This window comes from Tachypleus tridentatus, chromosome 2 (assembly GCF_004210375.1).
Source record: "Tachypleus tridentatus isolate NWPU-2018 chromosome 2, ASM421037v1, whole genome shotgun sequence".
Lineage (NCBI taxonomy): Eukaryota > Metazoa > Arthropoda > Merostomata > Xiphosura > Limulidae > Tachypleus > Tachypleus tridentatus.
This window is the reverse complement of record NC_134826.1, coordinates 116,923,306-116,951,055: the sequence shown is the minus strand read 5'-3', so window position 1 is coordinate 116,951,055 and position 27,750 is coordinate 116,923,306. Positions and strand designations below refer to the sequence as shown.

At 33.1% G+C, this 27,750-nt stretch overlaps 1 protein-coding gene across 1 annotated transcript in view; it reads right to left on the bottom strand.

Moving 5' to 3' along the window:
• LOC143236450 (RYamide receptor-like) overlaps positions 1-8,750 on the bottom strand; it is a 91,732-nt gene extending 82,982 nt beyond the window's left edge. The window contains exon 1 of the mRNA XM_076474707.1: positions 7,891-8,750. Within this exon, the coding sequence (XP_076330822.1) occupies positions 7,891-8,691 (801 nt within the window). The 5' untranslated portion in view covers positions 8,692-8,750. The remainder of the gene's footprint in view (positions 1-7,890) is intronic.
• Between the last annotated feature and the right edge of the window lie 19,000 nt (positions 8,751-27,750).

Sequence of the window (27,750 nt, the reverse complement as noted above, 5' to 3'; positions counted from 1 at the left end):
GAGTAAATATGAAATACAATTAATCACAATTTTTTACCATTTTTCGTATTCTTTATACTAAGCCATTGCTAGTAAATAATGATGAAACGCAAATTGAAAGAAAAATATTTACGTTTCTAGTAGTGTTTTAAAGTTTAGTAAATAGCATTGCTGCTATTGTGTGGAAGATTTGTTTTAACTCAAAGATGAGGAACTCTGTTTACTGCTGGGAATCAAACCACAGATTTTAATAAACTTACAACTAGCACACTAATGGTTTCCACTCTTGTAGAATTCAATTTGTTGTAATTAAAAATATACGTTTTAATGAAGAACATTTAAAACATTTTACATTCTTTTCTCGAGCATTCAAGTAACAAAAATATAAATACCGTTATAAATTAGAAAAAAGAAAACAGCTTTTCTCAGTTATTGCATCTTCAATTTTGTGATTCTATGTATTTGTATTGATATTAAAAAAGTCTTTCTTTTTTTCAAATATATTGTTTATTTTACAATAATTTATGAGCACTATGTATAAACACCAAAGTTGATATTTGTTTGTTTGTTTTGTAATTTCGCGCAAAGCTACACGAAGGATATCTGCGCTAGCCGTCCCTAATTTAACAGTGTAAGACTAGAGAGAAGGCAGCTAGTCATCATCATCCGCTGCCAACTCTTGGGCTACTCTTTTACCAACGAATAGTAGGATTGATCGTCACATAATAACGCTCTCACAGCTGAAATAGCAAGCATGTTTGGTGTGACGGAGATTCGAACCATCGACCCTCAAATGACGAGTCGAGAGCCTGAACCTCGTGACCATGCCGGGCCTTATACTACTTGGTATTGGCAGTTGTTTTTCTCATTACAAATATCAACTGATTAGTGGAAATATTTCAGTTAATTTTTAATTTAAATAAATAAGTCGATATCATTACTTCCTATAAGAGTAAAGAAAAATAATTACAAGTGTTCAAGCGAATAGTTATTTTGATTTAAATAATACATACATAAACATATATTGATAGTCTTTATAAAAAAATCCAAAATTTTATGTAAAGTAAAAACGTAATATTTCTATCTCAGCATATGCGAAATAATTAAAAAATTAGTTTTTTACTAAAGAATAAAACATGACAGATCCATTGTTAAGTGATTTTTCAAAAATACTTAAAAACAGAAAGTGAAATTTGTTTTTTCAGAGTACTGTTATCAAATAATAAATACGAAATAAAGAAACTACAAAGGAGGTAATTGTGATTTACTCAGATACACACACACACAAAATAAGGTCAGATAAAAATATAGCGATTTCTTTGTTTTTACTTTGATTTCGATTTTTTTTTACTCTTTCACATCTTCTCTGTACTTAATATTCAGCTTTATTTCATATAAGGCTCATTATTTTTCAACTTGTAATTATTTTGAACTCTACACTAAATGTCAACCTCACTCAACAGGAGTGCACTTCTTGGATTGTTCTTTGAAATGTAACTATAGACGGTAATTTGTAACTGCAGGAAAAACTAATTTTTACAAAAACTTGCCTTTATCGTCGTATTGATAATTGATATGTTTGAATAACTCATATGTTATTTATTTTTTTACAATTCTTGATTTTCGATTGCATTTGTTAATGTAAATAACAAAAAGCAACTCTTAAACTGTCTCATTTAGTTTATGTTTTTCTTGATCGTTTGTTAAACATAAAATTGTCTGTACTTTTCTCACTAAATATATCGAAACCCCTATTTAAAGACAAGCTACTGAGCTATGGGGTGTTTTAATTTGTGTACGTTTGTTTTGAATTGAAGGGAAGGCAGCTAATCATTACTACCCACCGCTAATGCTTGGGCTGCTCTTTTACCAAGAAATACTGGGGTTGACCGTCACATTATAACGCCTTCATGGCTGTAAAGGTAAAGATGGTTGTAATCACAAAGATGCGAACTCGCAACCCTCAGACTAAGAGTCGAGCACCCCTTACCACTCAGAGATGCTGGACCGCTTTACTCTGTGATATAACATGAAAATAGAGTATCAACTTATTGAAATATGAGTTTCATTAAAACCTCGTGTAAAATGTACAACGTTTCAATAAATGACCTTTTCTTTCATATTTTCAATAAATCTTTGTTTGTAATTGTTTCTGATGAATGCCTATCACAATCCAAAAGAAACAAAAAAGTATATTATCTTCAAGTCTCCAAACAATAATACACTTGAATATTTTTCAACACTTAACTAAATATGGCCCTGATTAAGTAACCATATTTGTTCCACGCATTAGGTACATGATAAATTCCTACGTTTCGATTGGAGTATCTGATAGTATCATCTTAAGCATAAGAAGCTCCTAGTAACTTGCATCATTCTGCTTTCTTCAGTCATATAAAGATCACTTCTTTATCTCGAGTACAGTTTTTCTAGGAAGCATAAGAATCATGTAAATGAACATGATCAAATAATTTTACATTTAGGTATTAAAACGCAAAGTACAAAAAAAATTAGTAAAACCACAGCTTTTAATTATGAAACACGTAAACAACAGAAAAAACGCATCCGAACATCTCAATGTTAAAACACCATTGAAATTGCAGTGTTATAAAAAACCAAAAACCAAGAAGGAATCCTCAATATCCATGGCACTTGAATTTCTCTTAGGCGGGATTAGAGTAAATTAACCTACAAGGCCTTTGTTTCCCTTTTAATTAGATACATTTTTGTGCGCCAGCAATACCAACTGTAGTGCGTGGGTACACATGATTCGAAGTATTTACTCCTCAGGATCTTTACCAGCCTACCCTCAAATTGAAATTCTTTCAGGCAAGATTAAAATAATTTAAACTGTAAAACATGTAGTTTGACTTCCTGAGTGGAAAACTGTAATTAGATTCAGACATCGATCGCGGCTAAAAAATCAACTGTTGCAGTAGTATTCAATATTCATAACGATGCCTACCGTCATGGGAGTCCTAATTTGCACTCCAGCAGAACCTGGAAACTTAGTCTTTGGAAATAAAATACCTGGAATGATAAAATAGCTATTCAAGATCAGAAATATTTTTTAACAAGGTGAAAGTTTTGCTTGGAAGAGACGAGCTTGTGCTCTATACTATAATAAAGTATATTTCACTATGGCTGTTTCAAGTACCGATTCTTTTGTATATTATTTTCTTTCATATCTGCCATCTTACAATATACCATATAGTATTTTATAGAACTTAATCGTATTAGAAACGATAACGTCTATATAAAGATACGTAGATATTATTACTTTTTTGAGGCCTAGCATGGCCAAGCGCGTAAGGCGTGCGACTCGTAATCCGAGGGTCGCGGGTTCGCGCCCGCGTCGCGTTAAACATGCTCTCCTTCCCAGCCGTAGGGGTGTATAATGTGACGGTCAATCCCACTATTCGTTGGTAAAAGAGTAGCCCAAGAGTGGGTGGTGATGACTAGCTGCCTTCCCTCTAGTCTTACACTGCTAAATTAGGGACGGCTAGCACAGATAGCCCTCGAGTAGCTTTGTGCGAAATTCTAAAACAAACAAACAAATACTTTTTCGAATTAAAAAATATTATGAACACGACATCATTTTTTCATTAAACTAAAAAGCAAAAGGTAATGTAAAAATGATTCAAATGTAATGTAAACTCATTGCACACATATAAAACGACATTGAAAACGTAACGGCTAAATTAAGAGAACTGCAAGGTATGTTAGAAAATTACTATAAAGTAATAAAGAAATGCTCAGTTCAGATGAAAACATTCTACACCTGGTACGAGTAATAAAATAAACACATTTAAAGTTTGAACTATTCGATACGGAAAGAAAGTATCTAAGTGACTTACTTATCTTGCTTTTAATTGTGCCAAACTGTAGTAAAAAAATAAGATTTGTAGAAATAATATAACCATTTAAAAGCTAATTACATTGGAAACACACGTGCTGGTAGATTTAGAACAATGGTTGTATCTAACACTATTTCGCTAAATGTTGGTAAATACGTATTATTCTTTTGTCACTGAAACCAATAATTTCTTATTCGCTTCCAAGTAATGTAATTCTGAAGCTCATATATCATTGTTATCAGATTACTGAACTAAGAGACGAAACGTAACATTAACATGTACGCTCTCGCTTTCAGAATATTTCTTAATTGCAATTAAGTCTCTAACGCTCACTGTTATATGTTATACAACGTTAGAATTTAGAGAAAATATGGTAGATTTACCCATTAAACTAATATAGATTTAACGAAACCAATGTTACTTTAGTGAATAATTATCTTCAACTTTTAAATGGTTTTACATGGTTCAAAGTTATAAATTTGCTTCAGATTTTATAATAATATTTAAATTTCAGGCGGTATTACACAACTATAAGGCTAATGTAGTACTACAGTCACACACCATTCTGCTAGATAAAGCATTTCACACTTTAAAATGTGGGAACTTCCTTTGTGTAATAAGAAGTTACTCATATTAATAATTATGCAATATTAAATAAATTAAAATAATAATAATAATTTTACTAGCTTTACAATACCTGAAAGTTAATTAGATTTAGTTTTATCACTAACAGATTAGGAATTCCATTGGCACCGGGGACTTACAACGGTAAAAAATCGGATTTCAATACCTGTGATGGGCAGCTAGCTCATCATATAGCTCTGTGCTTAATTACAAACAAAAGAAAAATATTTCATATACTTTGTTAGTTATGTCAGACATAAGATGTAATCAAAACGAAAAGTTCATTAGTTTTTTTTTAATTTACTGCAAAGCCATACGAGGACTATCTGCGCTAGTCATCCCTAATTTAGCAGTGTAAGACTAGAGGAAAGGCAGCTAGTCACCACCACCCACTGCGAACTCTTGGGCTATTCTTTTACCATGAAATAATTGGATTGACCATAACATTATCACACCCCTAAGGCTAAAAGGTATGACGGGTATTCGAATCCACCACCTTCACATTGCGCCCTAACCACTTGGCCAACCTGGGCCTTTGTGAAAAATGAGAGACGCCAACAACTTTATTAATTTAAAACATATTTTAGATATCACTACAGCTTAAGCTAGTTATTTTATATCACTACAGCTTAAGCTAGTTATTTTATATCACTACAGCTTAAGCTAGTTATTTTATATCACTACAGCTTAAGCTAGTTATTTTATATCACTACAGCTTAAGCTAGTTATTTTATATCACTACAGCTTAAGCTAGTTATTTTAGATATCACTACAGCTTAAGCTAGTTATTTTAGATATCACTACAGCTTAAGCTAGTTATTTTAGATATCACTACAGCTTAAGCTAGTTATTTTATTTCGAAAACTGTCTAACCTCAAAATATGATCATCTAAGGATTAGGAAAAAAACAACCTGAACAATTATTTTCCTTTTTTAATGATAACTTTTCAAAGTTGTCATTAATTAATTTTAGTTAACTCTTTTAGTTTAGATAAAAGATTAAACCTTATAATACGTTTATGCATCATTTCTATATGTATATGCACAACATGCACCAGCATAGGCGACGATTATTTATCAAGAATATATGTAAAAAAAAAAAACTTCTATAAAAATAACGTAATGATTATTTCATAATATTTAACTATAATTAATTACTGATGACTTGTACATTGAGCCATGAATAGATTGCGTGATTTTATTTCTCATGTTATTGCTCGCACACTCAACAGTAAAGATATCTATTTTCTGAAAACAAAATTGTATTTCTAAGCATATAAAAATGTTATATGAAATAGCAAATCACCAATTTTGAGAAAGAAAAAGCGATCTGTTTTGTTATTTCTCTGCATGTGCGAGTATCGTGTATTTATGGCAAAGCCACTGAAGCTATCTGCTATTGTCCCTAATTTGAAGTTAGCGACCAGAAGGAAGGCAGCCGGTCAACAGCATCCTACTACCATACGCTAAGAAACTTACTGTCAATCTTATAGCACAAGCAAAGCTTAAAATGCAAAGAATATTCTGCAGTATAGCACGAATTCCAACCTGTCTTTTCGACTCTGAAATTCAAAACACTATTACAGAGACATGCCACGCTTCTATTTGTTAGGATTTGTCTAACAGCGCATTACATTGTTTTCTTTCACTTCTTCGTACAGTAAAGCATTATAACCAAATATTTAGGGTTGATTTTTAGCCATAACATAGCGGCTCATAGAATGACTCAAGTATTCCAGTGGAACAGCGGTATGTCTGCGGTCTTAAAACTCTAAAAACCGGGTTTCTATACCCGTGCTGGGCAGGACACAGATAGTCCATTGCGTACCTTTGTGCTTGATTCAAAATAACACCAAGAATGGCTCAAAGATGTTTTCCGAGTACAATCTTTTACCTCATATCTCTGTCATTTCTTGACCAATATGATATGTATTTAGTTTTCTACTCAGAAAGTCACATTATTTGGACTGATGTATTTGACAACGCCCAAGGTCTTATAGATTAATTTACTCTAATTCTGTCTAAAAGATTTTCAAGTGCCGCGGTTATTGAAGATTCCCTCTTGGTTTTTAACCAGGAAGACTGAAACTTCACCGAGTCTGCTTTAAAAGTCGTTTATATACAAAATATTTTCAACTTATTTTAATGCATTTTTTTTCATAATGTTAGGTTCGCTGTGATTTTTTAATTACTTCAGTGTTACTTCAACCTTGTAGCACAAAAATCAAATATAAACAATATTTCAAAGTAACAATGAAACACCTTTTCAGAAAATTAAAATGGCTGATAAAGCTGAAACAGATTAAGTTACGAGCCTTTTCTTTTAACGAAGCTTCATTTGTTTATGACAAAGTTAAAAAGATTTGTTTGTAACCATACCTAGTTTGTAACTACTGACAACAGAAAAAATTACCATTCAACCAGCAGTTAACATGGCTAACTCTTCAGATGCTCTTTACCAAAGATATATTGTATAAAACAGTAATCAGTTTTAAGGAAGAAAAGACACTAATCTCGTAATTCTCTATATGTGTTAGCATTATGTTGTGTTTTGTATTTAAGGCAAAGCCACCAAAGTTATCTTCATGTTTCGCACCGCGATTCCGCTTTACCATACTACTATGGGACAGCGGTAAGTCTTCAGAGTTCCAATGTTAAAGTAAGGAGTTTGATTCCCCTCGGTTAACACAGCAGATAACCTAATATGGATATTCTATAAAAAACAACAACACATAAACAATTCTTTTTTGTATTACCGGCAGACTGAGAGTAGAACACTTAACCATTAGACCATGCCGAGGTTTAATATAAAAAAAGTGTTACAAAGTAAAAGCACCACTGTTTTAAAAGTTTGTACTGTTTGGAAATAAGATGAAACTAAATAGTTTAAAGGAAAAAATGTTGTACATACATAAAGTTAAAGACGCTTTTGATCTTATACTCATAAAGGAAAATTATAGTTTAGAAAACTTCTGCAAAGAGCAAAGTTAAAGAGAATTCAGTCGAAGGAAATAATATTTTTCCTTACAGAATCTTAAGTATATATAAATGAGAACTTATAAAGGTACTTATCTAGCCTTTCGTGAAAAGGTACTTCAAGTTTCATAGTAAAAAATAACTTCGTTTATCCCAATGCCGAATCCAAAATTATTCTTTATCTGTGGATAAATATTTTTTTTTCTAAGGAAGCTGCGTAAACACAGAATAACTACAGTGCAAGTTGTATAACACTTGAATAATTTACTCTGTTTCGATATATTATCTGCTTACCAAAATGCAGAAGTGGTAAGATAACTTATATATTCTATTAGTTTATATTTTCCTTTTATATTAAAAGAAAACCAAAGCATAAATAAAAGGCTTAAATAAACTGTTTGTTGACATTGTTATTATTTTACACGCTCAGTGTATGGAAGAATAAACCTCTCACCTTTTTCTTGTTTTTAATTATTCCATGGTCTCTAGGTCCATGAGAATTACCAGGAACGTGACCGTCTCTGAGTTTGAGTCCCATTCTGCTGTAAGCAAAGCTAATAATGAAAAGAGGGACAAAGTATTGAATACAAACCAAGATATGTTTGTAAGTCTTCCATGCTGTAGGCGAGAATTCTACGTTGTCACAAAAAGGTTTAGTGTAATTGTTTGTTGTTGAGTCGTACACCTGGCTAACACGCAGAGCAAGGGCGTAGGGGATTCCAGTAGCTCCTCCAAATGCCCATATGCCTGCGATGGTTAGTTTAGCCCTAAATTTTGAGGTCCTGACCTTCAATGGAAATACGACTGCCCTGTAGCGGTCAAGAGCAATAGCTGTCAGAGTGAAAATACTCACGTTGACTGACAGAACCTGAACAAATGGACAGAAGGCGCACATAAAGTTGGGTAAAACCCAGCGCTGAAGTAGAGCAGCTTGAAACTGAAAGGGGATAGAGAAAATACCGATAATGATATCAGCGCAGGCTAGGTTAGCGATGAAGAAGTTGGTGACCGTCTGCATTCGGCGGCTTGTGGCGACAATCCACAGGACACAAAAATTACCAATCACTGCTACAAGAGATACCGTTCCATAGCAGAAAGATAGTAAAATAATTATGGCAACAGGGGCATCGTAAATCTCTATCGAGGCTTCTGGTGGAAGGGAAGAATTAGTGAATGCAACCAAAATAATCTCGCTGTTGTTCAGAAAAGTTTCATTTATGGAAAGATTTTCGTGGGATTGCGTATTACTCATCATTTCAGACTGTCTTGAGGCAAGTGCTTCGGTTTCAGCTATACCAACGTTTTCACAAAATGTGGCTTCTTCGATTGAAGGAAACTTTCTTGCAACGCGAGTGCGTGATATTCTCGCATTTAACGCATGCGCAGTGCCATTGAAAACTTCTAAACTGCAAGTGCCAACGAGCTTATTGACCAGCGGTGCAGGTCAAGATGATCAACTAGCTTCCTGAGGTAAATCGATTCGAACGTTAAGAGATGCAAATATATTTCATTTCCTCTAGAATCTAGATTTAGGTATGCAAGATTGTATTGTTAACACGTGTATTTGTTTAAAACAGTTAACATGTGAGAATAGTTTTCCATGCATATAACTTAAGTTTAACATTTTATTTAGTAGAAGAGTGTTGTGTCTTTATTTATAGCAAAGCCACATTGGGCTATCTGCTGTGTCCACCGAGGGGGAATCAAACTTCTAATTTTAGCATTGTAAATCCATAGATTTACCGCTTTACCAGCGGAGAACTTGTTAGAAGTAACGCAAATGAGTATTAAAGATGTTTTAGTATGTTAAAATACTATGGTTCTAGAAGTCGTTTAACAGGCATATCTGTAGATGCTTTACCAAATAAGCTACAGCCTCTCAAATGACGTGACTCTCGTGATTATTTCATTATTTTGCAATAACAAAGAGGAACAAAGTCCTTCAGTTATAGGGCCCGGCATCGCCTAGCGCGTAAGGCGTGCGACTCGTAATCCGAGGGTCGCGGGTTCGCGCCCGCGTCGCGCTAAACATGCTCGCCCCCCCAGCCGTGGGGGGTGTATAATGTGACGGTCAATCCCACTATTCGTTGGTGAAAGAGTAGCCCAAGAGTTGGCGGTGGGTGGTGATGACTAGCTGCCTTCCCTCTAGTCTTCCACTGCTAAATTAGGGACGGCTAGCACAGATAGCCCTCGAGTAGCTTTGTGCGAAATTGCAAAACAAACAAACAAACCTTCAGTTATAGCAATCGGTGGCTAAAAGGGTCAGAACACATTTAATTTCAATACGACTAGAGTGTGTGTGTGTTTTTATATAGCAAAACCACATCGAGCTATCTACCGCGTCCACCGAGGGGAATCGAACCCCTCATTTTAGCGTTGTAAATTCGTAGACTTAACGCTCTACTAGCAGGGAACTCGATACAGCTTGTAGTTTGTGTTTTAATTCCAATGACACGCCATTCTGTGAAATAGGAAATGTTCCAACTCGCAAATTTTCTTTCATTTTATTTGATGATCTTTTTAACCTGAATTCCATATTTTTCTGAAACATGGATTAAACGGACAGATAAAACAGAAAACGAGAACTTAAAAATAAGAAATAGCAGCTCTTAATAAAAAATTTGTTGATCGGAGAGAGAGCAACCAAACAGCAATACCTACCATTTCTTAAATGAATAAGAGTTACGGTTATAATTGCTAATTTTCAGTGACATATCGTTACTCGAACCTTGGATCTTTACAGATTATTATGTTACGTTAATTGCTCTATCTCTCTATATTACTGACTTGAATATTCACTTACACTTGATACTGTTGTTATATCAGCTACGTGTAGTTTCAAGAAAAACGAGGAATCGTAACAAAGAGATGCGTTCTCTTCCGCATGTTTTGTCATTCATATTTGAAAAATCATAAGACTATTAAACCAGGTTAAATTATGAAATAAATAGCATTTGTATTGAACTTGCAGCAGGTTTCTATTTAATAAAAAATATTTAAAATTACAGTAAAAAAGACAAATATGTCACTAGTAGAATAATATTGTTTACAAGTTATTATAAATTTATTCAAGGTGTTATTATCGATTATTAATACTCATATAGTAAGAGTGTGCGATACCTTCATAGTTTAACATAAAAAATATTACCATACTAACCTTGGTATTTGAAGTGTATTTTAAAAAAACAACAAGATATTGCGGTGAATGTTTTTAAACAGTTGTATGTGTTGTGAAAACACATTATATTGAAGTTAGAATAAACCTAGGAAGTATCCTTAAAGACATATAAAGATTTAGATGTTGGTTTAACATATTGTGATATTATAATAACACTTGTTAAATAGAGTAATGAGATACTCTTGTGTTATACAGTTACCCAGATAGTATAAAACAATAAATCAAGTAAGATTTGATATGCAAGCCTTTTCAGTAACAAATGGAAGCGAATTAATATTTGTATGATCATTTTGTTTATAACAAACCACTTCTTTATTTTGTAAAGTTCACAGATTAAACAGATTAAAGTTCACAGATTAAACAGATTAAACTTCACAGAATCTTAAACTACAGACAATATATCATATACTTCATTTTTAACTCTTGGAGTTTGGTGTCTATTAAACGTCTAACATAAACCATTACGAAACGGTAGTGACTGCCCTCTATATTTCGTGAGAAAAGGGGCTTTAATTAACTTATGTTATTTACTTGAACATTTACACTACATTAATTTTTACTTGTATTGGTGTTTTTGTGTATTAAAATATTTGTCTTTTATTTGTGTTTATTTCATAGTAACTTAGAATTATAACTGCCATTTATTATTGTCCCCCAGTGGAACAGGGGTAAATCTTCCGTCTTACAAACGATAAAAATCCGCGTTTCGGTTACCCACAGTGGATATATCAGATAGCTCAATGTGGCTTTGCTATAAAACAAATAAACTGTCAATTATAATTTTTAGGGTGATGAGTTCTCAGTGAACAAGTGAAACTAGTATCATTTTACTACCAAATAAAACTGTGGTCATTGTTTTTTTCGTATCTTACTTTCAATGCTTGAGTGGATATATCAAGTTTGTAATTCGAACATTAAAATTACGGTAATTTCTATTCACAAACACGTACAATGACATTTTAAATTTTAGAAATCATGAAATTAAGTAAGTAAGATAAAAATTAATACATATAACACAGTAATTTGGCAATCTTTTCAAAGACAGCTACAAATAGCATGGTAAATCAATCCATACACTACACAGGATTAGTTGTATCCTTAAACTTATTGTGATATGTAGATAAGTATTTACATAAGTTATGAACACATTCATAATGGAGTTTTTAGTGCACTTTAACTGAAAAGTTTGACACGCTATTAAGAGCCGTGTAAGCACTATGAAATAAAAGTAAACTGCAATTTCTGATATAAAGACAACTAATTAATTAAAAGACAGACTTTTTAAACATAAAAATGCAAAACAAAAATATATATCATGCAATAGACACTTCAATGCATGAATTATCATGGTACCTGAAGCAAGAACAACTATGTAGCTAAACAAAAATTAAATTATGTGAAATACTTTCAGCCAAATGAAATTCATATGTGTATACATAAAGAATTTTAAAATACAAAAGATGGCCTAGAATCGTTGTAAGGAAAACACATTACGTTCTTTTAGCTTAATGTCCTTTAACTGGAGCCAATGAAAGTATTTGTTTTTTTATTTCGCGCAGAGCTACACGAGGGCTATCTGCGCTAGCTGTCCCTAATTTATTAGCGTAAAACTTGAAGAAAGGCATCTAGTTATCAACACCCACCGCCAACTATTGGGCTACTCTTTAACCCACAAATAGTGGGATTGATCGTAACATTATAACACCCCATGGCTGAAAAGGTGAGTATGTTTGGTGTGAGAAATATTCGAACCCGCGACCCTCAGATTACGAGTCAAACGCCTTAACACACTTGGCCATGCCGAGCCCTTGAAATTATTTGACAAAAAACGTTAACCTAATAGTCTGAGAACGATTTTGACCGTTTCTTTGTGCATTGCACAAAAAATCTATTATATGTAATATTATAGCTGTGGCAAAACAAAATCATTGTTATAAAATAATACGAATTAGCCAGTGCTATGAAGTTTCATAAAGTTCTTTTGGTTGTCCGAGCGAACCGTGCCATTAAATAAACAGTTTTTAATTATTAACTTAACTTAATTGTACACTTTGGAGTTTATTTGGTTAGTGATTGTAATATAATATACTTGATAAGCAGTATTAAAGTGGATTACCAATCTTAAAAAGTTGAATATCAGAACTTTAATGAAGACCAACTGTCTACGTTGTTCCAAATATTAAAGGTGAATTATGATATACACTGTCTGTAGTGTAAGATTAAGTAAACTTTAATATGTTTATTAAAAAATAAATAAATAGTTTGCTATGAAAAAGAAAATGACAAAAAATTCTTTCCCTTCCATTTGTTAATCTTTATTTGTTTACTATAAATACCTGCACATCAAGTCTTAACCCATTTATTGTTTTATATTTTCTGAATAATGAGGGAATACAAAAATATCACATTAATATTTTAACAGACATTATGATAACATCACAATCTTTGTAACCAACTCCAAACTCTTCATATTTTTGGAAATACTTTCTAAGGAGTTTGATTCTATCATGATTTCTTCGAACCACTTATAACTATTTAAAGAATACCATTGCACGGCAAGGCCAGGTGGGCTAAGGCGTTTGACTCATAATCTAAGGGTCGCGGGTTCGAATTCCGGTCGCACTAAACATGCTCGCCTTGTCAGCCGTGAGGGCCTTATAATGCTATGGTCAATCTCACTATTCGTTGGTAAAAGAGTGACCCAAGAGTTGGCGGTGGGTGGTGATGACTAGCTGTTTTCCCTCTCGTCTTACACTACTAAAGTAGGGAGGACGAGCGCAGATAGTGTAACTTTGCGCGAAATTCAAAAACAAACAATAATACCATTTGCAATCTCGTGATATTCATTTAATGATTATGATAATATCCTTTTATGTTAAAATATGAAGTTATTGAACTATCCATATAACTGTTAATTATCAGTAACAATGCTCTGAGTAAATTAATAATATATTTAAAATAATATGACTCTGCTAATTTTTACTACAGTTTAATCACAGAGAAGTTTATTCTTATTTTTTTCTGTAACAATAACAAAAAATGTAGTCCACTTGAGAAAACAAAAGCGTTTTATTTCTTCAACTAAAAGTTTTACAACTTTACAATGTATAGCACTGAACCTACTAAATTAAACACTGATTAATTCTCTGTTTTATCAACAGTAGTTCTCTTGTGGACGTTGTGTTAAGTCTAGACACTCTAGAAATTTCTAAGCATTACACGTTATTACTATGTCATGCCAAAACACCCTATAACAAACAGTATAAAATGTCTAACTTAAAACAATACTAGTTCGCAAATACAACAATAATATTTGAAATTAAACTCAAATAATTACTATTAAACTCACAATTTAGAATAAACAAACGTATACATTCCTAAAGACACATTAAAATAATTAAATCATTAATTAAATGTATTAAACAAAATACAGTCAATTTCTTGTTATTAAAACAAATTCATCTTCAATATCTTATTTACTATCTCTAAATTGTCAATTCATCAAATCTTTTCGGTGGTTTTACTTTCCGTGGCTTATAGCACGATGGTGGAATGACCACTTGTCTTTTATCTGTTTTCAACTGGAAAAGATAATTTAAATAATCAAGAGAATCCAACAGTGTCTTTATCCTTGTCAATACTCAGGAAGAAGTACAGAGAGAAATCACGAGCTCTCCTACTGGTCGTTTTATTCTGATGGAGTCTTCACTGAAGTTAAATAAACTGGCTATCATCCTGTCGACATCCTTTTAAAGACGAGCAAGAAGTATAGCCTTCTGTTTCTACACTTGTTCATCTAAATGTTTCTCTTTTGCACTTCAGGTTGGCTGTCTTCATTAGTCTGTGCATCCATTCTTGTTGTCACTGAAATCTAAACTTTGGTGATGTAGTCGTCATATCGTACATGTGATATTCTGGTCATAGACTGTGAAGCTATTTGAAAATAGTCTAGTCGCACATCCACATGACCCCTTAATATCAAGTACCAATCATGTTGTATAGAGATAATTCCCACAGAGTTAGAGTGGCAGTCAGTCTGATGACTCGTGAACTGGTTCTTTTAAAGTAATACATTTCTAATTTCTATTGAAATAGACAGAATATTTTCATTCCCAAGATATACTTTCTTCTTCATTTGTTATCACATTTTCTTCCATACTTGTGGTCGTTTCTTGTTCTGTCATCCTTTGGAAGTCGTTTCTAGTTATATGTCCCTTTAAATTTATGTGAAACATTTACAGTCTTATGGTGTACTTTCTTACTTAAAAACAATAAAACGCATGTTTGTAATAAATTATTTGATTTATTTTATACTTGCATCAGAATAAGTTAATTTTTCCAACCACAACCAGAATTCATGCATGATGATTTTAGTTGTTCATCTGTATCTTTATCTAATTCAACGTTTACTGTCTACAGGATAGTAGTTTCTTTTGGAAACATGTACTTTATTTTGTTTTAGTTTAATTCACATATATTCATCTTATATAGCATCTATGAAGAAGTCACATACCTATCAATCAATAATTTCAAGATAAGATACCTAGACAAACCTTTATACATCTTTTTCCATATTCTGCTTTTAAACTTTACTTTGAAAACTTTATTCTTATATGAAAAAATATTCATAAATATCTGCCAGCTATTGCGGCTCTCAGCTAAAATATTACTTTGTTATAACCTATTGGTTACTCACTTTATAGTGTTGTCGAATTGGCCAAATAAATTCTGAGACTGCGTATCTCAGAACGGCTGGTATGGGTACTAACACTTTTATTGATAAGCAGAGAACAACGTTTCGACCTTCCTAAGTCATCTTCAGGTTATCAACGATAGTTTGCAATTGACCGTTGCTGTTAAGTATCTGGGAGTTTTCTATGTTATGTGATTGCAGGTGTGGGCAGCATTGTTTACGTTTTATGTGGTTGTTTCTTAATTTATAAGTAATACACAGCTGTGTGGGGGACTCGAACCTAAGACCCTCACATTACGAGCCTAGGGCCCTAACCACCTGGATATATCGGGCTTTGGGTAAGATGTCTATGGAATAACGTTCTTAAGACAATATATTATACCAAGCGTAAACTAAAAATTTAACTTGAGATTTATGATTGTTAGTTAAAACAATTTCATAATAAAAACAAAAAACTCGCTAGTGTAAGTTACATTAATAACTTGTTAAAAACATGAATATTGATAATTTATTGTAAATTTCAAAATTCTACTTAATTACAATGTTGTCTTTCGAATTTTTATAAACATGTTTCTGAGTAAAATTAGTACAGACTACATTAAATTAAATTACATTTTATATCTCAGAACGGCTGGTATGGGTACTAACACTTTTATTGATAAGCAGAGAACAACGTTTCGACCTTCCTAGGTCATCTTCAGGTTATCAACGATAGTTTGCAATTGACCGTTGCTGTTAAGTATCTGGGAGTTTTCTATGGTTATCTTGTGTTTATATCAGTTGCAGTGTTCAGAAACGTGTGAAGGTGTTTTTTGTGTTCTCTGAATCTAGTTTCCATTTTTCTTCTTGTTTCTCTAACATAGATGTCCTGACAATTGTTGCTTCGTATCTTATAAGTTATGTTGGTGTTGTGTTTGTCAGTGTAGATTTTACATAGTATGGACTTTAGTTTTGTATCTGGTTTTGAATAAATTTTGTGTTTACAGGAATGTTGTATTTTGTTGTAAGTTTTTCCAAATGTTGGTTATTTTTCGCTGATCTTGGGAACATATGGTATGCAGCAAGTTAAGGTTTTGTAGGTTGTTGTATCTTGGAATTTATTGTTGTTAGTCTAGGTGTGTGCGTATAATTTTTTTCACGGTTTTTTGAGGGAATTTGTTGATATTGATCAAGTGTTGATTCATTTTAGTGATTTCATTGTTAATTTTATCGGTGAGCATAGTTGTATGGTTATGTTTATTTGGTTTGTAATATGTTTCTTAATATGTCAATAACGAAAACTACCTACAAATAAATGGCCTAAGTATGGTAAATAACATGTCATCAGTTCTAGCCAACACGTTTATGACACAGATTGAATCTCTAGCGGTCAATTCAGCCTTATACTCACCACTATACTGGTACAGGTATGTTGATGATAGAATTGCTAGCTTCACATCTACAGAACACACACTTAGTTTTTTCAGTCACCTCAACTCGATACACCCTAACATGAAGCTCGCATGTGAGCAGGAAAAACTAACCGAATAGCATTTCCTAACGGCCTAGCATGGCCAAGCGCGTAAGGCGTGTGACTCGTAATCCGAGGGTCGCGGGTTCGTGCCCGCATCGCGCCAAACATGCTCGCCCTCACAGCCGTGGGAGTGTTATAATGTTACTGTCAATCCCACTATTCGTTGGTAAAAGTGTAGCCCAAGAGTTGCCGGTGGGTGGTGATGACTAGCTGCCTTCCCTCTAGTCTTACACTGCTAAATGAGGGACGGCTAGCACAGATAGCTCTCGAGTAGCTATGTGCGAAATTCCAAAACAAACAAACAAGCATTTCTTAACCTCAAGATCACTAGAATTGATACACAATTCAAAACAGAAATCCAAAGAAAAATCACTTATACTGAATTATACATTCCCTGGGACTCAGCACATGAATCAAAACAAAAAACTCAACATATTAAGAAACCAAATAAACACAGCCACAAAACTATGTGCACCAGATAAAATTAATGATGAAATCAACAAAATAAAACAACACAACGTCAACAAATTTCCTCAAAAAATCGTGGGAAAAAAATTATACACACACATCTAGACCAACAACAATAAATCCCAAGATACAACACACTACAAAACCTTCTACTGCTGCATACCATTTGTTCCCGACATCAGCGAAAAAATTACCAATATTTGGAAAAATCGTATAACAAAACACAACTATTAAATTACGGACGGCTAGTGCAAAGGGTCGTTGTGTAGATTTGCGCAAAATTCAAAAACAAAGAAGCAAACACAGCAATAACTCAACGTGGCTACAAAACGAAATGTTCGACCTTGATAGTTTTAATGTTATAATCTTATTTTATACTTTTATCTTTATGTTAGAAAATTATCTACACACAATTAACAGAACTGTCACCTGATACAAAACCAGATGCGTCTCATATACTTGCGACTTCACCACTTTATCTACACAAAATGACCAGTTTAAGAGTCCCTTCACTTGTACATCGCAATATATCATATATTATAACCCTTGCATTAGTTGTGGATTCCTATAAGTTAGAGATACATTAAGACAATTAGGAGATAAGTTTCAAAAAACATCCAGTCTGGTCTGGTTCGTGATGACAACAAATCACATTGTCCCAAGACACTTTAAATCTCCTACCCACTATGTTACTGTAAACATGACAGCCTTCGTTTTTAACTCATGCCCTGCAAAACAGGTTACAACGCCAAAGGCTAATAAAATGTTTTATTTTCATTTTAAACACTAAATTTACTCACATTCTGAGTGAAATGTTTCTTTTAAATGACTATTTATTCTGTTATGCATTAATTCGGAATAGTTGAATACACACGTTCTATGTAGTTTGTTGTTTCTAACTGTGTGTAAAGGTAACTGGTTATACTTATGTACACACATATATATATTATTATTTAGCTTCATTATATTGTTTATGGTGTATCACGTAACTTTGATATAATTTTTTTTTCTAATGCTATGTATACACGACAGTGCATTTTATTATGAATCATGAAAGAGCAGTTGTTAAATAAAATGTCATTTTTTTCTTTGCTGTACGTGTTTTTTAAATATACTTATTTGTGTTTTTCCTTATCTTGTTACCTTGTAGATGATGTATATTATTAACTATTTGTGCTACTTTTCCCTCCATTGTTGAGCAAACTGTCATTTATTTATCGAAAAATATTACTTTGATTCACCTTGAAAGAGAACATGTCTTCAACTTTGCTTATTCTCTTGTTTTTGTCCGATGTGCCTTTCAACCTTTTGATTTCATTACCTCTCCTCAGTGGAAGCTGTAACCATTTACCATTGTGTATTTATTTTAATACCTACGCTTGTTTTAATATAGTTTTAATTTTTGCATGTAACGCACATTCTTGACTGTGTATTGCGCAACATCCGCCTTTTATGTAAAATTTGTAAAAGATTCTTGAGAGTAAGAATCAACAATATTTGTTTCACCAAAACGCTAGCTAATTTTCGAACATCGTTAAAACTTCGAGAAATTCGCGTGATTCGTATAAAAGCAGCTAGCCAAGAGAAAGTAAAAGAATATTATTATTGGTCAGTTACAGTCAGTGTGCTATAGGCCTAGAAGCTATAATTGTGATTAACGCCTATTAATCAAAAAACTACAGAATTTGACCAGAAACGTTCATAGATTTCAAACATTACAAACCATTCAACATGAGTAAACTACTTCAGAAGTTATTATTTCTACTAAAACAATAAATATCTTCCCCGGTAAGAAATGAACTGGTAACCTGTGTGAGGCCAACCAAACTAGCTAGCTAAGCGAGGTGCAACAATATCAACTTGAAATTAATTTGTTCGTCGTGGTCTTGGATCGTCGATAAATATCCAGTTCTAGATTAGATATAAGACTCAGTATTGTCTGTAAGTTCGTATGTAAATCATCATTTGTAATTGTTATTAGTAATAACTGTTATTATAAATTGTATTGTTTTTATGTTTCTATGTTGAAACATATTTGTGTTAACAAAGGAAATTGTGTGTATCAATCTTGTTGGCAAATAACATAAACTTAATAAATATTGAGATTTAATTAATTCCTAAAATAAGCTAAAATTTCTGGTTATTTGAAGTAATAATACGTTAATACACATAACGTAATAAATTGGAGATTGGTCAGAAAAAAGTATAATACGTAACGTGTTTTTCAAGCAATTACACGTGTATTTAGACTGTTTTGTGCTAATGTATATCCTGCTGATTTTAAGGTAATACTATCATCTGTATTGACAATAGGGTTAATGGCAAGGTCTGTACTTCATCATTATCTAGCACCTATTGAATATAAACTATGAGCTGTAAGATCTTCCATTCAGCATCTAGTGGAAATTAGAGTCTTGTCACGAGTATTCGCATAATTTCTATCAAGACATCCTAAATCTGGGTATTTTTCTAACATTATGAACTTCCATAACCTTTCCATTCGGTATTTCAGGTCTGGAAGCCATGGCCAAAATACACTACTATTAGTAGGCATATTTATTTAATTGTAACTTTCGAATTAATACAGAGGATATAAAAAATAAGGATACAATAACATCATTTGGAACGATTTCCAATACCTTGAGCTAAGCGTGACCTAGCAGCCAGCATGCCGGAGTATAGATGTGTCGACCCAATGTACGCGTCCCGCTATCGCAATTTGAGGCCGGGTGTGTATTATAAGGGTGTTGACCAAATCGGACTAGTCGGTCAGACTAAAGTAGTCCACGGACTGACCAGTAAGTGATATTGACTAGCTGTCTTCCCTTTAGTCTATCACTACAAAATTATGGGCGGCTAGCGCAGAAAGTAGTTTTACGTGAAATACAACAATAAAATAGACCTAAATACATCAAAATGCATTGCTACTTTTTTCACCTCTTTGTTTTGATTTACAATAATTCTAGTAGTTAGTACTTTTTGAAAACCCTTCAATCACCGACAGCAGGTGACAATGCAACACAGATACCCAGAAACAATAGCTAAAAATTAGAAAAATATGAAACCATAGAATAATTAAACTGAAGTACGATGTTTAACAGTACTTATCAAACGAGCTGAAATAGTCATGCTTTATCGCAATAAGACTTTTGGAACGTATTGTTAACTTTTGATATATCAATGTTTAGAATTGTATTAATTGTAATTTTCAAGACCGTAATAAAGGTTGGCTCTTTTATCTTTTGCTGTAGTGTATATCTATATATCAAATCATGCATAAATCAGCAAAGCAAGTAACTAGCTAGGAATTAAACAACATGTGTTTTTCGTAAATTAAATATTACGGTATTTTCAGATCATGTATGGATAGTTAAACTTCAAACATAATTTTATTAATAAGAGTAACCTCAAGTTTTTTGCTAGTGTACAAACACGACAGTACTTCTGAGAAAATAATCATTGCCTAAATCTATTCTTTTAACTAGTTACTAACTTTTCTCTAACAGTTACAGTTGCTTCTGTTGCTGTCTTCAGAGAAGTCAAAAAAGAAATGTATTTACTGGAATTATTTGGAATTAAAACCGCAGTAATTTTGTTATGAACATAAATAAACCATCTATTCTTTCGGCTCCATATTTTTACTCTTCACATACATATGGGCTCGGCATAGCCACGTGGTAAGGACGCTCAACTCGTAATCTGAGGGACGCAAGTTCGAATCCCTGTCACATCAAACTTGCTCTCCCTTTCAGCCAGGGAGACGTTATAATATAACTTTCAGTCTCATTATTCTATAATAAAAGTGTAACCTTAGAGCTGGCGATGGGTTATATTGACTAGCTGTCTTCTCTCTAGTTTTACACTGCTAAATTACGGACGGTTAACCCTCGTGTAGCTTTGCACAAAAAACAAACAAACATCTCTGTATGTGTAAACATCATAAACAAAGTTTCAGCACACTAACCATCAATAACTCTTGTATAGAGTTTAAAAGATCCAAGTTATCTCTTACTAGCACTCAAACAATATATTTATATTAAATCAAATAACATCTCTCGAGAAAGAAGTTAAAACTGATAGTCATAGCTTATCTCTGAATCTCTGAACTACTAAGCTGCAGCTCAGTAAGTAAGGTAAACGTTTATTTGCTGTTAAAGTTAAAAAAACATCTACAAGGTATTAAAGTTTATGAAAAACGAAAATAAAGAATGTCATGTCATTTGATAGTAGGGCAGATAGTCTTCGTGTAGTTTTGCGCGAAATTCAAAAAACAAAAAAACAAACAAACATATGGTAGCTTAGAGTAACTTTTCCTGGAAGTCTAATTTTTAGAGTTCCAAAAAAAAAGAGAGAAAGTTGTGCATAATGGGAGCTTTATACCGCAAATTATTAATCTTTAAGGTTACCGTTTGCGTTGGTAGGATTATATACCCGTTGCGTTTCTTTTCGTATAGTTATTACGAAAACATTAGATACTTGATAACTGTTTAATATATGCTGGTGTTTTCTTATAGCAAAGCCACATCAAGCTATCGCCTGAGTCCACGAGAGGAATGGAACGCCTTATTTTACCATTGTAAATCCATAGACTTACCGCTGTACTAGCGAGGGACTGTTTCATATTATTTTATTTCTTTAGGATGTTTCATAATTTATCTTCCACAAAACAATGTTTTTGTTGCCGCTCGGGTTGTTGTTACTTTTGTTCCTTAATAGATTATTTCGTTTACAAAGTTTAATAAAATAAGAGTGTGTTCATATTTTTTGTTATAGCAACCCCTCATTTTATCATTATAAATCCGTAGACTTACCGCTATATTAACGGGGGGGTAGTAAAATAAAAGAAATAACATTATCAAATGTAGAGCTTTTATATACCTTCCTAACTTTTCTATATACGACATTAGTGATGTCGAGAAAACTCACTTGTAGAGAAAAATATATATGTAAAAACGGCTCGTTTGGGTTAAAAAATGTTTTTACATAGAGGAGCAAACAACGTTTCGACCTTCTGGTTTCGATCAGAGCCGTTTTTACATACATATTTATATACGACATTTTGAGACAGTTGTAGTATAAGCTACGTCTAGGATTGTCAATTTCATAAGACATTCAAGCACTCAGAAATGTTTCCCATGATTTAATTTGCACTTGAACAGTTTAAGTAGTAGTAAGTGTGTAAGTTAGTAACAGCCACTGGCAATTTGTTTATGCGAGAAGCATCTGATTCAAGCTGATCAACCAAAAACGTAACCAAGATATCTGTCATATAGGGTTAAATACGTGCGTATCTCATCATAGTAGTCTATACGATACGTATCTAGATACAGAAGGTTTCACCAACGGTTTGTTACAAAGTTTGGCAATCTTGTCTGTAATTTATTACCTACATTACTAACATTGTCTTACTTAAGTATTTTGCAATGCTTTTAAATCTTATCAGCTAAATGATAGTTGAAAACAGTTAAAATAAAAAATAATATCATTCGTTCATTCACCTCTTGATTCTATCAAGAACATAGGGCCGCAATCGCTTGCGGATTCTTCAACAGGTATTTAAGTGAGTAGGTTGTTAGCCCACTGCACCGAGCTGTCCCTAATTTAGTAGTGTAAGACTAGAGGGAAGGCAGCTAGTTATCACCACCCACCGCCAACTTTTGGGCTACTCTTTTACCACCGAATAATGGTATTGACCGTCACATTATAACGCCCCCACGGCTGGGAGGGCGAGCATGTTTGGCGCGACGCGGGCGCAAACCCGCGACCCTCGCATTACGAGTCGCACGCCTTACGCGCTTAGCCATGCCGGGCTAAAAAATAATATATGTTAACCTATTTGTTATTTTTAGTTTATGTTACTTTCAGGTAATATTTTCGATAAAAAACAATGAAGACAACACTCAATACTCATCATTAGATAATTCATCTTTAATAAAAATGTGTTTGTTTTTTCTGTAGTAAAATCTTGTAACGTTCACTGAAAGGTTGCCAAATGTCATGAAAGTACACAGAACGTATCGTATCCAATCGAACGATGTACTGATAGAATCGTATCTCTGTCTGCCACACTTTTAGTACACTGTACACTTCAAAACCAACTTCAATTAATTTTTTTAATGGGACGTTAATAAAACAAAAAGCTGTTACCTATTTTGTTTTAGTTATTTGTACGCTTCCCTCTTAACTGCTACCGATCTTCAAACATAAAGACAAACCCGCTTAGATATCAAATACTATGATAACTAACCTTGTGAGCCATTCTTATTAATTGAAAGTGTGGATAGGTACACATTATCTTCGAAGCTGAGCAATGTCTGAGCAGTGCACTACAGGTAGCTGAGCAATGTCTGAGCAGTGCACTACAGGTGCGCTGGAAACAATTTTCTTTGCTTACAAAGAGTATCGACCCTCATGAACACTGATTTTACTTAAAATGTAAAATTAAACAGTTGAAAGTGGATAAATTTGTTTTTACCAAAATGAAAACTACAATTACGCAGATACTTATATTATAAGAGTTGCTAAAAATGTACAATAGCAAGTAACAAATCGTGATCAACAGAAAAAACTGTAAAAAGACTGTGCCCTAGGTCATCAGTTGGATGGTCTTGCTGTTAAAAGCGAGAACACCTGTTACAAAGGTGTCTGTGATCTTTATCGGTAGTAAGGTCTTATATATGTGGGAGAACCAGGTGTATTTAACCTTTTCCTCCTCCATGGCACATGGTAACTGGTTTTTGGAGATTCTAATACTATAAAATACAGTGTTTACCTGTTCTCGGTCACGCACTGATGTCATAGCAAAGTTTGGCTACGATTGATACAAAATTGAAGGTAGACTAAAATGCATTTTTAAAAATTTTTTCATTTTTCGCAATTTGAAAACGTAGCTTTGTTAAACTGATTTATGCCAGAAAAATTTTTCCAATCTCAAAAATCTCCTTCCCTGGACGACGAAATCGAACTTGCGACACAATTTAGATGTGACATCCCACTGTTTAATTGGTCACTCACTGAAGACATATGAAGCATATGATATACTCAAAACTGCAGAGCAAATGCAGAACCATTGTTGGAGTTTAATAATGTAAACGCTAAGGGAATGGCACAGAAGACAAACGAACACCACAAAATTTTAAATTGAAAGCATCAAAGCGAGTACCCGAGCACAACACAGAAGAGATCGACTTGCCAACAAAAGTCGGAAAGAAATAGACGTTAAAAGAGAATGTGTTAAAAGCAGAACAGCAAAAAGAAGACAGACCAAATCGCAGAAATAAGTAGATGCTAGAAGAAGAGATGATAAACGCAAAAGTGCAAAAAAATACAGAACTAATCGCAGAAAGAAGCGGATGCTAGAAAAAAAAAAACTTTTAGAAGAGAAGACATATCAAATATTCTTTTTGTACAAGATTCATCAATTATCCATAATACATCTATGGATTTTCTTTTCAAGTCATTTTGATGGGTATTACGCTGGTATTGTAATTACTACATGATGGTAAAATATCCCGCACCATATTGATCCCTTTCAGAATAATGTCCATGTATGTAAACGTAGTAATATTCACGTGAATAGATACATTCTCTCTTTATTCGTTGTTGCTAAAGTTCTGCTCTTGGTGTATTCACAATTGAATTAGCTCTACATACTCCTCGAGAGCATTGCACATAAATACTCTTTAAGTGCTCTTAGTGAGCGCTCTTCATCTTCATCGGAATTTGGTCCATGTTTTGGACCACGGAGATCCATATTTGGCGTAGACTTCTTCCTTCCTCTCAGGAATTATTTTATTTTGTTAGCACTCTTACTGAATCCTAGGAAATAAACATTTTTAAGTTATTTTTGCATAGCTCGAAGTATGTTACATTTTGTCGTATCATGCCCAGTTTATGGATTGATATGGACTCCCACCACTAGAGTTCAGCACTCGGAGTAGGTGCCCTGAACATTAATTTTCATAGTCCTATCTTCCATGAAGTAATAAATGAAGTGAATAATTTATATAAGGAGCCCCAACTTGGACAGTTCATATCTAAGTCCGATGTGCTATACATTGTTTTTTTTATTAAAGCCATGTATTATTTCTTCCATTAATATTATGAGACAATTTATTGTTTTTCTTGCTTACAGAAAGCCATTTTGTATTTTAGGAAATATTGATTTAGTTTCAAGGTAACTCGTAAGTCTGTTATTTATGATTTTTTCAAGTAGTTTTTCTAGTTTACTTATAAACCTGTAACTTTCAGGGTTATCTGCTGATTTTCCTTCCTTGTGGAAAATAAAAACATCGACTTCTTTCCAAGCAGTGGGTATGTATTTTGTTGTTTTTATAGATAAGTTGTATAAAGACTTCAGATGTTCTAATAACCTCAAAAAGTCTATCTTCAGTGTTATGTTTTAAGTATTTCTTGTCCTGGTGTTTTGATTTTCGAGTTTTATGTTTTCTTTTATTTCTCCTACTAAGGAGTCTGATAAGTTGTTTTGTTGCATACACATTTAACGCTTCTGTTGCTGTGTTATTACGTAGAGTGTTCCAAGTGAAGTGTGGTGTGTGTGTGTGTGTGTATTACGAATACGATTGGTTGTTATATAATTAATTACTATGTTCACAAACTGGTTCATGTTTGAATCGTTTGGTGTTTCAAATATTTTTTGAGATTAAAAGAGTGTTTTTTTCTGTTTATTTGTATATGCTAGTTTAGTAAGACATTTAGTAAATGCCACACAGCGTGCGTCAACTTTTGGGTCACTCTTTATGGAAAAGTGGAAGTGGTTGTCACATTACAACGCCCCATGGTTTAAAGTGTGAACATGGTGACGAGGTTTATTGAGCTTCCTAACCATCAGGCCTTGACGAATTTCTAAGCACCGAAACGAAACTAACGTAATTATTTAAATAATAATAATTATACGTATTAGATTTCCCCAATATTGTAAGCCCTTCGCTAATACAGCGGTAAGTCTACGGATTTACAACGTTAAAATCAGGGGTTCGATTCCCCTCGGTGGGCTCAGCAGATAGCCTGATGTAGCTTTTTTATAAGAAAAACACGCACACAAAATTGTAAACAACGAAAATGCATATCTAATTAATTAAATTTAATATTATAATAATTATTATTAATCAGATGTAAATAAACACAGAATATAATTTGAGAAAAGTTAGAAATAACAGATAATGTATGATTTCGACCACGTTTGTGGCATCTACAAATACAAACACTAAAATAAAAACAAGAAACAATGACTAGGATAGAGCAAAACCTTTTAAAAGACACAGGATTTCCAAGTAAATATAGCACGGCATAAGTGTTGTGATTTGATTTTTTGGTTTTCATTTTGTTATTAATAAAACTTATTTTCTTTGCTTTTATCAACACTACTCGCATTCTCCACAATTTGAAAAGTATATTTTTCAAACTCATGGATCTGGAATGGTCTGCTGGTTAGGACAGTCGACTCGCATTGTAATCAAATTGTAGTTTTTCTATGTGCCATTTTCATGAGTATGTGAGAGGGGGTTTGTGTGTGACTGAATTCTAATGTTCAATTTGTGTTCCGTTCTATATATGAAGGAATTATCTTTGCAATTATATTTATAAATAATTCCAATATTGTATGTATTTCTATATACCTTATTTAACAACTTCTTAATATTTAACCTGGATTTTGTACAAATAACATTTTGTCATTAAATTTGTTTTTTTTCTTAATTAGGAATTCTAATAACATATTGTGTACAACGTTCATCCATATATTGGTAAAACTCCTATTATATTGTTTATATTCTTAAGCATTTTTTCAACAGATTTAGTTTCGTAGTTATTGTTTAGAAATTTTATTTTATATTTATTTCATTTATTTCCAATTTTTGTTTTAGGAAAATAAACTTTCTTTTTCATAATTTTAGAAATAAACTATATTTTTATCTAGATTGATCATACTACGTAATAGGAAAGCTACACTTTAGATGAACGTAAATATTTCACTTTTTTGTTGTATTGAGCGGGCTGATTTCTATTTGATTTAACTGTAGTTGTGACAGGAGTTGTAATACATTTTGCTCGTCAAAGCATAGTTTTAAAGAGCGCTGTGGTAGGAAATGGGCAGGAATAAATTATACTGGGTAATATCAATATATCCTGGTAGCAATTATTTATTTGCAAGACGTTTCGGGAAAAACGCCCTTCCTTAGATGCATTAAGGTCTCAAAAAACAGAATGTATCAATTAACTTAGCTTATAATGCACCTAGTCATGGGCGTATTCTACCCCAAACGTCGTGCATGTAAATTGGATACCATTTGTATATAAGTTCAGAATAATATCTCGCGTGTGCCTCTTAAAACACTTAAGTCATTGATGTTTAGGTAAGTTGTATGTATGTAGATCTAGAGGTGTTTCTGTAAATGAATGCTCTAAACTAATCATAAACAGTTCGCAAAATCTTAGAGATAAT